This window comes from Hoplias malabaricus, chromosome 1 (genome assembly GCF_029633855.1).
Source record: "Hoplias malabaricus isolate fHopMal1 chromosome 1, fHopMal1.hap1, whole genome shotgun sequence".
Classification (NCBI taxonomy): domain Eukaryota; kingdom Metazoa; phylum Chordata; class Actinopteri; order Characiformes; family Erythrinidae; genus Hoplias; species Hoplias malabaricus.
The window spans coordinates 50,516,246-50,530,465 of NC_089800.1; the positions used below are offsets into that span (position 1 = coordinate 50,516,246).

Consider the following 14,220-nt stretch of genomic DNA (forward strand, 5'->3'; position numbering starts at 1 on the left):
ATATTTTGATTAATAGTGTGGTACATTGGTGCAGCAGGTAGTGTCACAGTCACACAGTTCCAGGGACCTAGAGGTTGTGGGTTCACTTCCCGCTCCAGGTGACTGTCTGTGAGGAATGTGGTGTGTTCTCCCTGTGTATGCGTGGGTTTCCTCCGGGTGACTGTCTGTGAGGAGTGTGGTGTATTCTCTCTTTGTCTGCGAGGGTTTCCTCCGGGTGACTGTCTGTGAGGAGTGTGGTGTGTTCTCCCTGTGTCTGCGTGTGTTTCCTCCGGGTGACTCTCTGTGAGGAGTGTGGTGTGTTCTCCCTGTGCCTGCGTGGGTTTCCTCCGGGTGAATGTTTGTGAGGAGTGTGGTGTGTTCTCCCTGTGTCTGCGTGGGTTTCCTCCGGGTTACTGTCTGTGTGGAGTGTGGTGTGTTCTCTCTGTGTCTGCGTGGGTTTCCTCCGGGTGAATGTTTGTGAGGAGTGTGGTGTGTTCTCCCTGTGTCTGCGGGGGTTTCCTCCGGGTTACTGTCTGTGTGGAGTGTGGTGTGTTCTCTCTGTGTCTGCGTGGGTTTCCTCCGGGTGACTGTCTGTGAGGAGGGTGGTGTGTTCTCCCTGTGTCTGCGTGGGTTTCCTCCGGGTGACTGTCTGTGAGGAGTGTGGTGTGTTCTCCCTGTGTCTGAGAGGGTCCCTGCCTTGCGCCCAATGATTCTGGGTAGGCTCCACACCCACCGCAACCCTGAACTGGATAAGCGCTTACAGAAAATGAATGAATGAATAAATGAATGAATGAATGAACGAATTAATGAATATTTTCATTCGTGTTAGCACACACTGCATCTTATTCATCGTCCTCAGGGTATCCCTTCACAGATACAAAACTGGAGACTTTTCCTCTTCAGAGTTACATTTCTCTGTCACTCAGAGTGGACAGATGAAGACTGGAGAAACACAGTTTTTCCTAAGAGCTGGGGGCAGGTTGTATTTAGAACGATATTCATAATAAAGTGGCTAATTAGTTTTACTAATTCACCAAGGTTGTGGGGCGTGAGGATGTTAGTCACTTACGGGTGGCCCAGGTGGACCAGGGTCTCCCATGCTCCCTGCGGGTCCCCCTGGCCCTGGAGGCCCACAGGTGCCCCTATCACCCTTCAGTCCAGGACCAGGGAGCCCTGGAGGACCTAACATCCCTGGGGGTCCTGCACAAACAAACATGCAAAGATGAAGCACATTAAACATGAGTAACAATAATAATAATAATAATAAAGAAAATTATAAAACTCTAATTAAACTACTCGCTTTGACTAAACTCCAGTGGATAACTAAACTACTAGGTAAAATTAACCAGCTCCTCTCAATGTGAGGGAGCAGCATCTGTACCCTGAGGTGACCCTAAGCCTGCCTTATTGCCCAAAAGGCACTGCATCCTTACTCTGGACTTTTCAGGCGAAGTGTCTGAATGATTCTCCATTGTAGCCTTTTCAGGCTAAACCTGACTGGGCTGCCTAGCAACCAGGCGCTCGATGTGGAACACTATACCCAAGCCGAGCACTATCGTCTCCAGGTCATGTTAAAATATCTTAAAGGAGCATTTTGAATGGTGTTTGTCTGGATCTTCACTCCAGACTGATCCTGGTGTCATTGGACCACACCAGCCTTCACTAGACACAAACATGTTACCCAGTTAATATCAAGAACCTCTTGGGCATTTTAGTGTACTTTTGTAACACTGACTTTTTAGATCATTTGAAGTTTGTTTCTCACTCTGACCTGGTTAATATCTAGAACATAAAGGAGATTACAAGTAATATTTCGTTTTGATGATCAATAATAGATTTATTTATAGCCATTTTCTGATTAAATGTATTCAAGTCTACAATAAAAATGTAAAAAATGAAACTTTATCTATCTATCTATAGAGAAACAAGTACAAAGCTCAGGTATTCGTACCAACTCTAGTGTTTGTGACTGTGCACAGAGACTTTTCATTTGAAACTACTTGTAATGTTTAAAAGTTCCAGGTCTAGTCCCCAGAGAGGCCCTCTCTCTCAGCTCCTGCCTCCACAGAAGTGAAAATAAAAAACACATTTTCTTTCCATACAACAGTGTAACATGCATAAAATATTCAGGACTACTTTATAATGAGATGATATAACACTGAATACAATATTTTTGCTAATGTTGTCTGAATAATCAAGATGAAATAATGAATAAGTGATCAGGATGATACGATGAATAAGAAGAAATAATATAATGAATGAATGATCATGATGATATGAATGAGTGACCATGATAATATGATGAGTGGAAATAATGATATAATGAATGAATAAGTATGATGATAAGATGAACGAGTGATCATGATAGGATGAATGAGTGAACAGGATGATATGAATGAGTGACCATGATAATATGAATGGAAATATGATATGATGGATCAGGGACCATATTTAGCTCACCTTGGCTTCCTAGTGTTCCAGGGTTACCTCTACCTCCCTTAGGTCCATCCACACACCATCCATTTACACCCTTAATCCCAGGAGGCCCAGGCAGTCCTTTTGGTCCAGGAGGCCCTGAGTCTCCCACCACTCCACACGGACCTGGTGGTCCCATGGGGCCTTGAGACCCAGCATCCCCCTTAGAGCCTAAACATAATACCAACACAGGGTTTGGCTTGTTCAGTAATTTCACCCATCTACAAAGATTAAGATATCATAATCCAAACAGCATATGGAGACGCATAGAGGTTTAAGGTCAGAGTGGGGCCATGCCAAGGATGCACCTCATCACCATCCTTTTTAGCCAGTATACAGCAGCCGTCATGTGGTCAGCAGGACGGGATAAAACTAATATTTGCATAAAAGTAGAAGGCAGGAACATCAGTAAAATCAGATATACTGATATGCAGATATGATACTACTCAATTAAACTTAAACACTGAGAAAACAATAATTAAAACAACACCACATGTAAACCCTAAAAACAAAATCAACAGCAAAGGAAATGAAGTGGTCATATTTATCTCGAGTTCAAAAGTAATCCCTACAATGACATTAACCCTGAGGTCAGTGGAGGTCTGTGTTGACAACATCTGGAGAAAAGACACCAACTTGGCAACCAAATATATATGTGATCATTTTCCCTAAAACTGCCTATGGCTGTGAAAGCTAGATGCTGAGAAAGGCAGACAGGTGAAAGGTTGATGTGTTTGAACTATGTTGCTGAAGACAGAACAAAGAAATTAACCCAAATAAAATGACAAAACTTCCCTTCTCTGGTCAAGCTTGGAATGGTCAGTGGCAAAAAATGAGAGACTGCCTGACTGGTTGGAAATCTGTTAAGAAAGATACTGGACTGAATGTTTAGCAGATTTTAAAGAAGCTGTGAGAGACTGGAGGACATAGAGAATGATAACCAAGAGCGGCCAAGGGTTGTACTCGACTGAACTGATAAGAAGGTGAAGAAGAACAACTGTTCCACTGGACCAAGGGCCTCCCAATCCACTATAGCGTCTGTCCCGGTGTTCACTTTTCTAAGAGTTGGCCTCGGAGCATGAGGAGAGCCCATCCAATGAGCAGATCCTGGCTACTGTCCTGGTGTACGAGTGAAGAAGTGAGCTATGTCATTTGTTATGTTTAACAGACACTTACCTGGCGCACCCTTAATACCAGGGGACCCTGGGGGACCATGTACAGGAACTGTAAAAAGACAAAGAGAGTGAAAAGTTGTTGGTTTGAGTACATGGGAGTATGGTGGTAGCACTGTGATCATTTCTGCAAAAAGAAAACTAGTTTTCCACTGAACTGTTGTTATGTTAAAAACAATCATCCTAGATTAATGTTGAGGAATTAATTGTGTGGATAATCACCCCCTTTCTCTCCTTTCTGTCCAGGAGGCCCAGGAATGCCGTCCTTTCCCTGATCTCCCTTGGGTCCAGGAGGACCTGGATTACCTGGTATCCCGGGAGAACCTACGAAAAAAAAAAGACAAACGACGGAAACATGACTATAGACTCTTTATAAAATTAAGATTAGACTTCAAGAGTAGATTTAAAATCTAAAGAAATTTGATTTTAAAGAATCTATACACAAATACAGATGCAAAATAGTCTACACAAACAAACACACAACATTTAAATAACATGTTAAATGACTACCTGGTGGTCCTTTTGATCCTGGAGAACCTGGTGGGCCTGTATTTCCAGAACGACCACTTTCTCCGGGTGGTCCCGGACATCCTGAAGAACAGAGGAAGGTGTACATGTGTATTTGCTTTCTTATTTGATCATTTGTTGAGTAACATTTATAAACAGTGTATTCGAGCTGTACCTGCAGTGTTTCTGAGATACACATTTTATACCATTACAAGCACATTTAAAGCCCACCTACCTGTTCCTACAGACCCCCAGTCCTGTCCCTACAGACCATCAGTCCTGTTCCTAAAGACCATCAGTCCTGTTCCTACAGACCCCCAGTCCTGTGCCTACAGACCCTCACTCCTGTTCCTACAGACCCTCACTCCTGTTCCTAGACCCCCAGTCCTGTTCCTACAGACCCTCACTCCTGTGCCTACAGACCCCTAGTCCTGGGGGCCTGTTGGCACTGTGGGGGTCTTTACCATCACAGAACAGGATGAAAGGTGGCTAACAACATATGCAGAGCAACAGATGAAGTGAAGTAGATTGGGTTTTACTTTATAAATTCCCTTGGGAAAACTTAATCTCTGAATTTAACCCCGCAGTGGAAGTGAACACACAAACACACACTGCCATAGCACACCAAGTGGCACCTGCCGAGTATCCACAATAACTGGGATCAGAATGGAAGCATAACTTTCAATATTCAGCATAAGAATATATGTCAAATATCAGGAAAATGTTCCATATTCTGACAGGACAATGCAGTCCGGTCCTGAGTGTTTTACATGTAACTGTACACAAGACAACATTCTCTGTTACAATGTGTCTACAATGTGTTTCTAAAGAGTGACCACTGGGTTAATGTCCATGACAAATGCTAGTTTGCCTGAACACAGTATACTGTGTTCAAATAATAATAATAATTTAATCATTTAATTTAATAATAATAATTATAACAAATAAATAGACACAGAGCAAAGAGTAAATTAAAACAGAATTAAGAATTAGTTGATGGATGAAAATACCTGGTGTTCCCGGAGGACCTTCATTTCCTTTAGGTCCAAAGAGCCCATCAGGACCTGGCTCACCTGCAGGACCACAAGTTCCTCTCTCTCCCTTCTGTCCTTTTCTGCCTCCGATGCCTGGCTCACCCTGAGGAACAGGGTAAGACGTCTTAATTTGTATAATACACTAGGGCTCTTTTTGCTCCAGTGTCGACCAGAGGAGGATGTGTTCCCCTTTGAGTCTTCTCATGGTTTATTATTTGCTTGGGTTTTGCAAATACACCTGTTATTGTCCATCTGTTAAAGTGTCCACTTTGGCCTGTTTCCATGAGGCATCATTTCCGAACACATTCTACTTTATTGCACACAGCACACTTCACAAATTTGGCTTTCCTTAAAGCTCCAGTGTATCAGCAGTGTGTCTTATCTACTGCCATCACAATATCAGTTCAGCTGGTTCATGACCCAGGTCCATTTCTGTCTATATACTCTAAACAGGAGGAAAAAGGGTATAATGATCATGTACCTTATTGCCTGGAAGTCCCGGAACTCCTGGTCCTGGCTCGCTAGGTTCACCTTTGGACCCTTTTGGTCCACATCCTCCTGTATAACCTTCAGGTCCTGCTTCTCCAGGGCGGCCCTTTTCTCCCTTACAACCTCTGGGACCTGGGGGCAGACACAAAGAAAAGATCCTCAGCATCTAGACAAGAGACCACACCAGACCATATCAAAAACAGGTGAAACCCCAGGGATGTTTCTATACATTTAGGAGTGTATGTTACCTGGCAGACCCATATCTCCCATGTTTCCATCTTGGCCAGGAATCCCAGGCTTACCAGAGTATCCATCAGGGCCTGGTTCTCCTGGAGGACCTGAGACAGAACAATAAAGAGACTTAAAAGGGAAGGAGCTAAAGGGGAGTGGCAGAGAAAATGGAAGAAAGTGCTGTTTGAACAGGGTTAGCTTTTTTGTTTGTTTTATACTACCACAGAATGTCTGTAATGTTTATAATATAAAACATTTGATTCTGCTTTTTGGTGAACTCTAGAAGTGTTCAAAAATCTACATGACAACTACACAATTGTACACAGACAAATGACATAAACAACTGTAAAATCCCACTTCAGTGAATATCAGTGTTCACAGTTTTCTACAGCAAAAGTAACTAAAGCAGACTTTTTGGAATAAGCCTTTAAAAATATTTATGTATGTTTGTCAGGTGTCATGAAAAGGTTCTGTAGGTGTCATTATTACATTTTTTTTTTAAACAGCTATAGCTCCGGTTTCCTCCCACAGTCCAAAAACACACGTTGGTAGGTGGATTGGCGACTCAAAAGTGTCCGTAGGTGTGAGTGTGTGAGTGAATGTGTGTGTGTGTGTCTGTGTTGCCCTGTGAAGGACTGGCGCCCCCTCCAGCGTGTATTCCCGCCTTGCGCCCAATGATTCCAGGTAGGCTCTGGACCCACCGCGACCCTGAATTGGATATGTGCTTACAGATAATGAATAAATGAATGAATGAATGAAATAGATATAGAATCAATTTCAGTATGTTACACATAAAAGGAGTCTGTATTAGTGAGCGCACAAGTGATGCCTAGCAGATTTTTTTGAAAACTAAACAAAAAGATAACTAGTGATGTTCCAATCCTGATCCTTTATTTTTAATAATATTTTAATTATTAAAATTAGCCCAGTGTGTCTGCTTTACACGGAATATCTCACATTAAGAAAAAAATTGCCTTATTTTAAAAAACAAATTAAACAGAAGGTGTCTTCACAAACAGCAAATTAAAATTCCATCACGTGCAGCACTGTAGCAGTAAAAAACATTTCATAAACATAAGTAATATAATCCCAATATCACTCTAGTGCTAGAGTAGCTAAATATTCAGTCACAACAAATAAAACCAGTTCTGCTCAGTCTAACAGAGTTACTACTTCCACTTTATGAAAACTCTGCAGAGGGCTTTTGATTTGAAAGGATGGATACATGAAGTGGATAAATGATGATGCCCGACTACGGTGGCCAGCAGAGTCAGATCACAACAACATTTACAAAGCGTGCTACATTTTAGAAACACCGGTGCTGGAGAGAATATTCACATCGGTCACGACCAGTTCGAAGAGGAGGAGGGAGCGTGAGTTTTAGGATTGCATGATGTATGATGAGTTTTAGGGCCACGGCATTGCAAAAAAAAATTCCAGGAATAAAATTCTGAGGATAACCTTGAATAATTCTGAGAATAAAGTCGGAATATTTCTGAGAATAATGTCAAAATAACTCTGAGAATATAGTCAGAATGTTTAGAGAAATACTGTTTTGGCTTATTATTTATTATAATATGTAGACAGACACACTCACAGCCTGTGCACCATAGAGTGAGTTGTGAAAGAAGCAGTCAGTGCAATGAACAGAATTATTTATTAAATGCATCCACACGACATGACAACTAACTCCATCAGTGCAGCTCCTGACTGTGATGCATATGGCTTTAGTTATTGTACAGTTTATAAGGCTTAACACGATGGAGCCTCATGGGCACGCTGGAGTTCCACTCCCTCAGGATCAATCCTTTCCGTGATCATTAATTGTATCCTGTGGAATTACATGCCCTCTTCTGAATAAACGGGTTCTTGCACCGATTCAAGGTTTAAATACTAATCACAGTCTGGTCCTGATGTGCCAGAGGACTGAGTATTTATTCTTGAAATATGTACCATAGTATGACTTTAGCAACACACTGCATTCCTCAAATATACTGTGGTTGTGTCTGCCCCATTAAATGTGCAGCGAATTAATCCAACATTATTCTCAGAAATATTCCGACTTTATTCTCAGAATTCTGACTTTATTTAGAGAACAAATGTAAACACTGTAAAATCACACTACTTCAGTTCCCCATGTCAGAACCCCATGTTCTGCCTGTACTACACCACCTCTGGAGACAGTAGGAAGAACAGAAAAATAGTGACGGAAAGAAAAAGTACAGAAAAAAGATTCTACTGTGGTTTGGAGTCTAGGTTTGTGTATGATTTTGTTTATTAATTATTACCCTTTGGTCCTGAAGATCCTGGTCTTCCATCTCTCCCACTTTCACCGACACGGCCCGGGTCTCCTTTGTCACCTTTGTTTCCAGGGCAGCCATTTTTACCTACACATGCCCAAACAGAACCTCTTAAAAACCTAAAAACCTGCTCAGACTTTCCATATATTTAAGTGACAGAGGATAACCTCGCAGAAAAATGTTTTGTAAACTAAATGTAATGTTTATAAATTTATAGTTTTATATTTATATTGACATATGCATGTAAAGCATTCCCAAAGTTTTCACTAAATAACCATAGAGCAAATATATTCACAATTTGATTCATGCCACAAAATCCAAAAAGGTTGAGACAGAGCCATGTTTACCACTGAACTCCATCACTTTTCCTTTTAACTGTTTCAGAACTGAGGATACAGTTTGTTGCAAATTGTTCACAAGTGGAATTTTTGCCCATTGGTGACTGATACAAAACTCCAGCTGGTTAAGAGTCTTGTGATCTTGTCTGATGATGGAGTGTATGATATGTTTTTATAGAGATAATCAGGTGATAATCTGGGCCATGACTCTTGACTGACAGGTCGTTGAGTCTGTAGGTGGTTTGCTGACTGTTGTATAGTGTCTGAATGTGGACTGTTCAAATAACAGAAAGTAGTGCATTTAGGACAGTTTGTAGAGCAGCGAATAGGAGAGTACTCATCACCCACTGCTCCAGTGTTCTCAGGGTTTGAGCTCTAGAGCCTCATACCCCTCACCTGGGAATCCACAATCTCCGTCGTCTCCATAGATCATGACTATTTTTTTTCCCCCTTTACTTCCTGGATCGCCATTGTCACCTATAGGCCCTGGTGGACCTCTGGAACCCGATGGTCCATCAGTGCCTGAATAACCTGTCAGGAGACACCATCATCTTTGTCATCCTCCTCACCAGCAGTCACCAGCCTTCTCAGTAACAACAGATACACACAAGCATCATTTGAATACATTCCTGCATCAGCAATGTGCATGTTTAAGTACCTTTAGGCCCAGGTGGTCCGGGAGGGCCGCAGAAACCAGGTCGTCCGGGAGGGCCAGTATAGCCAGGAGGCCCCTGGATCCCTCTGTGACCTACATGTATTCACAGCCATCAGAAGCATAATAATCACTGATTACTGATCCAGTATTTAATGTAAAGTTTAATCGAAACCATCTGCTCAGAAACAACAGGCAGATGTCACAAAAAGAGCCACAAAACTTACAAAAGGTTATTTGTGTGTGAGGTTGTTTTCAGTACCTGGTGGGCCAGGTGTGCCATCCCTCCCTCTGATGCCCTTCGGTCCAGCGGGCCCTTTAAAACCAGGATTTCCTTTGCATCCAGGCTTTCCGTCTGCACCTTTAGGACCAGGTGAACCGGCACCACATAAGCCAGGTTCACCCTGATCACCTTTCTGTCCCCATGGCCCTGAAGACGATATGAACTTCATTCTTAAATGTGTGTCACAATTCTTAAATCAATGTAACAACTAAACAATGTAACAGCCTCTAACCCAGAGGCGCTCACATATAGATACACTAAAATGTACAGGCCACAGGGCAATTCTCTACTTGCCTCAGTCCACCTACACAAACATGGACCCCAAAAAGGCAGAGGCTTTATTGGGTGCTGTGTACTGTATGTGTAGTTTGTTCATTACGTGGTGGAGTGTATGCAGAATGTCATTTTAATGTTTTGGATGATTAGTGTATATAATAAAATAATCTGAACTCTTACCTGGTTCTCCACTTCTTCCTTTTTCTCCTGGAGGTCCTTTATGACCTTCGGACACAGGAACACAGACTCCAGGAGGCCCAGTTAAACCCTGTTGTCCATCCAGTCCAACAGCACCTGAAAAACACATGACGTATGCGATGATATATTAAAAACGTAAGCAGTAGCTGCACTAGCTGGTGTCTGATTGAGAATGTAATGACTACTGTGGCTAGGACATAAGCCTTCCCCCACCTTCTTGTGTCCTCTTGTTGTAGCAATGGGTTTTTAAAGTGTGTTTTCTTAGTTGCAGTCTATTTTCATGTTGGAAGCATGTTGGGGCTTTTCAGAACACGGGGCGAGTTGTCTTCTGAAGTGGATTTTAAGAGTTCAGTGTCATTACCTTGGGCCCCAGTTGTTCCATCTCTCCCTGGCTGTCCACGAACTCCAGGGATTCCTGGGCTACCAATGTCACCAACAGGCCCTAGTGTCCCATCATCTCCTGGCAACCCTTGTCGGCCAGTAAGTCCCGGAGATCCAAAACCTACATCCCCCTAATAATAATTCAGGGTGAGAAAATGGAGAAGAGAGTGATATTTCAGCCTTCCCTGTCTTTACAATTACAGATAGGTATTAAAGCCAAACAAAGCAAGACCCCGAAGCTGTGTGACAGTGACACTACCTGTTGCCACACATCTTTTTCTATATTTAATATCTAAATATGAAATCACTGGGAACTACTTACACTAAGCCATGTGAAAAATAACGTATTCAAACCTGCCTACGTTTTTAAGTGACCCCAAAGCGGCCAGCAGATAGCGAAGGAACATTTGCTTCGTGGCTTTGTGAATTCTCTCTGTAGCTAATACAAACCTAGTACATATTACTTCAAATAAAATTAATGCATATTATTTAGGGCTTTTGTTTTGATGCAGCCCTTTCACATGACGTTGATTGGTCAAAGCCAAGCTCATCTAATAACACATCCCATCAAAATGACACTGTTAAACATTTTTTTTTCTGTGCAATTAAAAACATGTATCTCAATGTTTTGTGGAAGTTTAGTTTTGATTTTATTTTAGTTTAGTACATCATTTGAACTTTGAGCAGCTCTCCTTCACACTGTCTTAAAATACAGACTCCCACTGAAAGATAAGTTATTTCCAGACAGTTACTGTTTTAGGACATAAATGTTGTTAATTGGACAGTGACAAATTTGTATAGTTTTATTAACATTTATACACAGTTTTATAGTTTAACAAATTCTTTGACAATGTCATTCAATTATATTTTTCTGACCTTGCACCCTGGCATTCCAGGTGGTCCTGAGGGTCCAGGTCGACCGGGTTTTCCAATGCCAGGCCCACCTGGTCGACCCTGCACACCTTTCTGACCTAGAATACATATAGAGAGACAGTAAGCCACACTGTTTATACAGATATGTATATGTATATACTCCAGTATGTGTTTCTCTCTCCACACACACACACACACACACACACACACACACACACACAAACAAACCTCTAGGTCCAGGATTCCCTGGTTCTCCTGGTAGGGACAGACCCTTCTGGCCCTTACTACCAAATTTTCCTGGAAACCCTGGCACCCCCATGAAACCCGGATTCCCTGAAACATTCCAAAGAAAAACAGGACAGAGAATGAAGTGTTCTGTAGATTCAGTGTGAAGAAAACACACAGAGTGGAGGGCATCCACTTCAGCCCAGGGAGCAATACCATCTAATTTCAGTTCAGTTCAGTTCGGTTCAGATTGGTTTGGTTCAGATCGGATTGGTTCAGTTTAGTTCTGTTCAGATTGGTTTAGTTCAGTTTGTTCCTGTTCAGTTCAGTTCAGTTTGGTTCAGTTCGGTTCAGTTTGGATTGGATTGGTTCAGTTCAGTTCTGTCCAGTTCAATTAAGTCATTTCAGTTCAGTTCGGTTCAGATAGGTTCCGTTCATTTCTGTTCAATTAAGTTCAGTTTGGTTCAGTTCAGTTCAGTTCAGTTCGGTTCTGTTCAGTCAATTCAGTTTGGTTCAGTTCAGTTCAGTTCAGTTCTGTTCAGTCAATTCAGTTTAGTTCAGTTCAGTTTGGTTCTCATTGGTTCAGTTGGGTTCTGTTCAGTTCTGTTCAGTTTGGTTCTGTTCAGTTCAGCTCAGTTCGGAAGAGTTGAAAGTGCCCCCTCAATGCCCCCACTTTGTCTGTCAGTCCTGGGGACTGAACCCCACACACTGCCCGACTGTTGAAATCTCTAGAGCAGTCTCATCAAACTACAGAAGCAGGGACCAGCTGGAGTTCAGCAGATCCCCGTACATTTGTACCCGATTGATCACAGCATCTTCAGCAGATTTGTACCTGATTGACCCGGTGAGCCGCTCTGACCCTTTGCTCCAGGTGGCCCTGGGTCTCCAGGAATGGGGTAAGCTGATCCAGGCTCTCCCTTTTCACCTACCACATACACACACACACACACACACGCACACACACACAACACCACACACACACACATATCAGACACACACACGCACAACACCAGACAAACCCAGAGGCTGTTAGTGTATGTCCAGGCAATAATAACTCCACAAAACTGTCCAGATGAGGTTATTACAGATGAGACGTGTACAGATCAGTTAATTAACACCAGACTTTTCACATATTTTATACCTGTCTCTCCATGTGCTCCTATCCGACCTGCTACACCGGGGATGCCTTTCTCTCCAGGGTTACCTGCAGCCCCGATCCCTGGTGGCCCCTGAATACCCATTGGCCCAGGGGGTCCTGGAAATCCATCTGACCCTGGGACACCTCGCTCCCCCTTTGTCCCAAAAGGACCCTTGAGGACAGGAATGATCTGTGAGTTTGACTTATGGCATTTTGAGTTTCATCAGCTGAAGACATTTGTGTAGTCTATGGTCATAAATTAAATATTAAAAATTAGCTTTTACCAGTTCACAGAAAATGTGATATATGCATGTATGTTTATATGGGAGCAGTCTGACAGTCTGGCAGTCAGACAGTGTTTCAGATATCACTCCTTTAATTTCAAATTGTAAATAATATTATACAAGGCTTTAATTCTATGGATTTTATTGTAGTTAGTGATGAAACTGAATACCATCATTTAATGTTCCTCTTACTTTCTTGAACATTTCATCCACTGTTGGCTAAGGTTCTACAAAACTCTGAAATCTGATTGCTTGAACTTAAAGTAAATGAACTGAGTAGTTTCCCGGGCACTTTTGGCTGAGGAGTTCTCTCTACTGACCGGATTGCCCTTTTCTCCCATTGGGCCTTTAGCCCCAGGGGCTCCTGGAGTTCCGCTTTTCCCCTTGTTCCCAGGAAAGCCATCAAATCCTGGGTCACCCTTGTCCCCTTTCTCTCCAGGTACATTCATAAAGCCAGGGTTCCCTTTGGGTCCCTGAAAACCTGGCGGTCCTGGTTTGCCAAAATCACCCTGAATGTTTCCAAAGAAAGAATCAAAGCGTAATTATGATGCAGGGCAAGCAATTAATGAACTGAATCTGAAGCTCTAAAGATAAAGAGGAGTAACAAGGTCACAGCCAAATTAACTATGATTTTACAGACAAAAAGACACAGGACACACTGGATATTTTAAAGTAAATTAGAAATTATAATCATAGACTGTAATCATTGACTGGGGTGGGGGGTGGGGGGACTTACTGGAGGACCAGGGGGGCCTTTTAAACCCTTTGTACCTATAAGTCCTTTACAACCCGTTGTTCCCTTTTGACCTACACAGACAGAGACAAAAGGCTGAGAGTAAGAATTCATTCTACAACTACTCTGTAGTCCCAGTCTCAACCAAACTTTCACTCTATCCTTACCTGGAAATCCTGGGTCACCAGGCTCTCCAGGTTTTCCTTGAGGTCCAGGTGTAAAGGCTGTCAAATGACACAATCTACAGACGTCTCCTGGCTGCCCTGTGGAAGACACACATGACTGTTAGAGTATCATTGCTCAGAGAAAGACCACAGACACAAAAATATTTTTTTAATGTATTTTTTAAGTGTTTTTGGAAACTCCAAAATCCAACTTGGTTCCTTAAGTTTGTTGATTCTCAAACCAGCTTCTAACAGTTTGCAGTAAAGCCTTTAAAAATGTAAAATGAGCTCTAAGGCTTATCTGGATTACTTCAGATTATAAACATATTACAGGTGAAATATAAGTTAAATTAATTTAAATAATGTATAACAGCCCACACTCTTTACCATGTTGTTCTGACAGCTATAAGCAAATCCACACCGTCCTAGACCTGAGTGAAGAAACACTGTGGCCCAGTGAGGGAATGCTAAACTGGGACAGCAGCTCT

The 14,220-nt window shown here is 42.3% G+C and overlaps 1 protein-coding gene across 1 annotated transcript in view; it reads right to left on the minus strand.

Moving 5' to 3' along the window:
• The window catches only part of col4a3 (collagen, type IV, alpha 3), a 52,100-nt gene that overhangs the window by 9,326 nt on the left and 28,554 nt on the right, over positions 1-14,220 (minus strand). Inside the window, exons 23-43 of the mRNA XM_066666195.1 lie at positions 13,736-13,831; positions 13,572-13,642; positions 13,156-13,344; positions 12,555-12,723; positions 12,246-12,338; positions 11,417-11,521; positions 11,192-11,286; positions 10,296-10,446; positions 9,917-10,030; positions 9,440-9,607; positions 9,184-9,273; positions 8,922-9,056; positions 8,176-8,274; positions 5,905-5,994; positions 5,649-5,788; positions 5,144-5,270; positions 4,137-4,217; positions 3,849-3,950; positions 3,631-3,678; positions 2,440-2,625; positions 1,049-1,179 (exon numbers count right to left, since the gene is read on the minus strand). Coding sequence (XP_066522292.1) covers positions 1,049-1,179; positions 2,440-2,625; positions 3,631-3,678; positions 3,849-3,950; positions 4,137-4,217; positions 5,144-5,270; positions 5,649-5,788; positions 5,905-5,994; positions 8,176-8,274; positions 8,922-9,056; positions 9,184-9,273; positions 9,440-9,607; positions 9,917-10,030; positions 10,296-10,446; positions 11,192-11,286; positions 11,417-11,521; positions 12,246-12,338; positions 12,555-12,723; positions 13,156-13,344; positions 13,572-13,642; positions 13,736-13,831 — 2,480 coding nt within the window. The remainder of the gene's footprint in view (positions 1-1,048; positions 1,180-2,439; positions 2,626-3,630; positions 3,679-3,848; positions 3,951-4,136; positions 4,218-5,143; positions 5,271-5,648; positions 5,789-5,904; positions 5,995-8,175; positions 8,275-8,921; positions 9,057-9,183; positions 9,274-9,439; positions 9,608-9,916; positions 10,031-10,295; positions 10,447-11,191; positions 11,287-11,416; positions 11,522-12,245; positions 12,339-12,554; positions 12,724-13,155; positions 13,345-13,571; positions 13,643-13,735; positions 13,832-14,220) is intronic.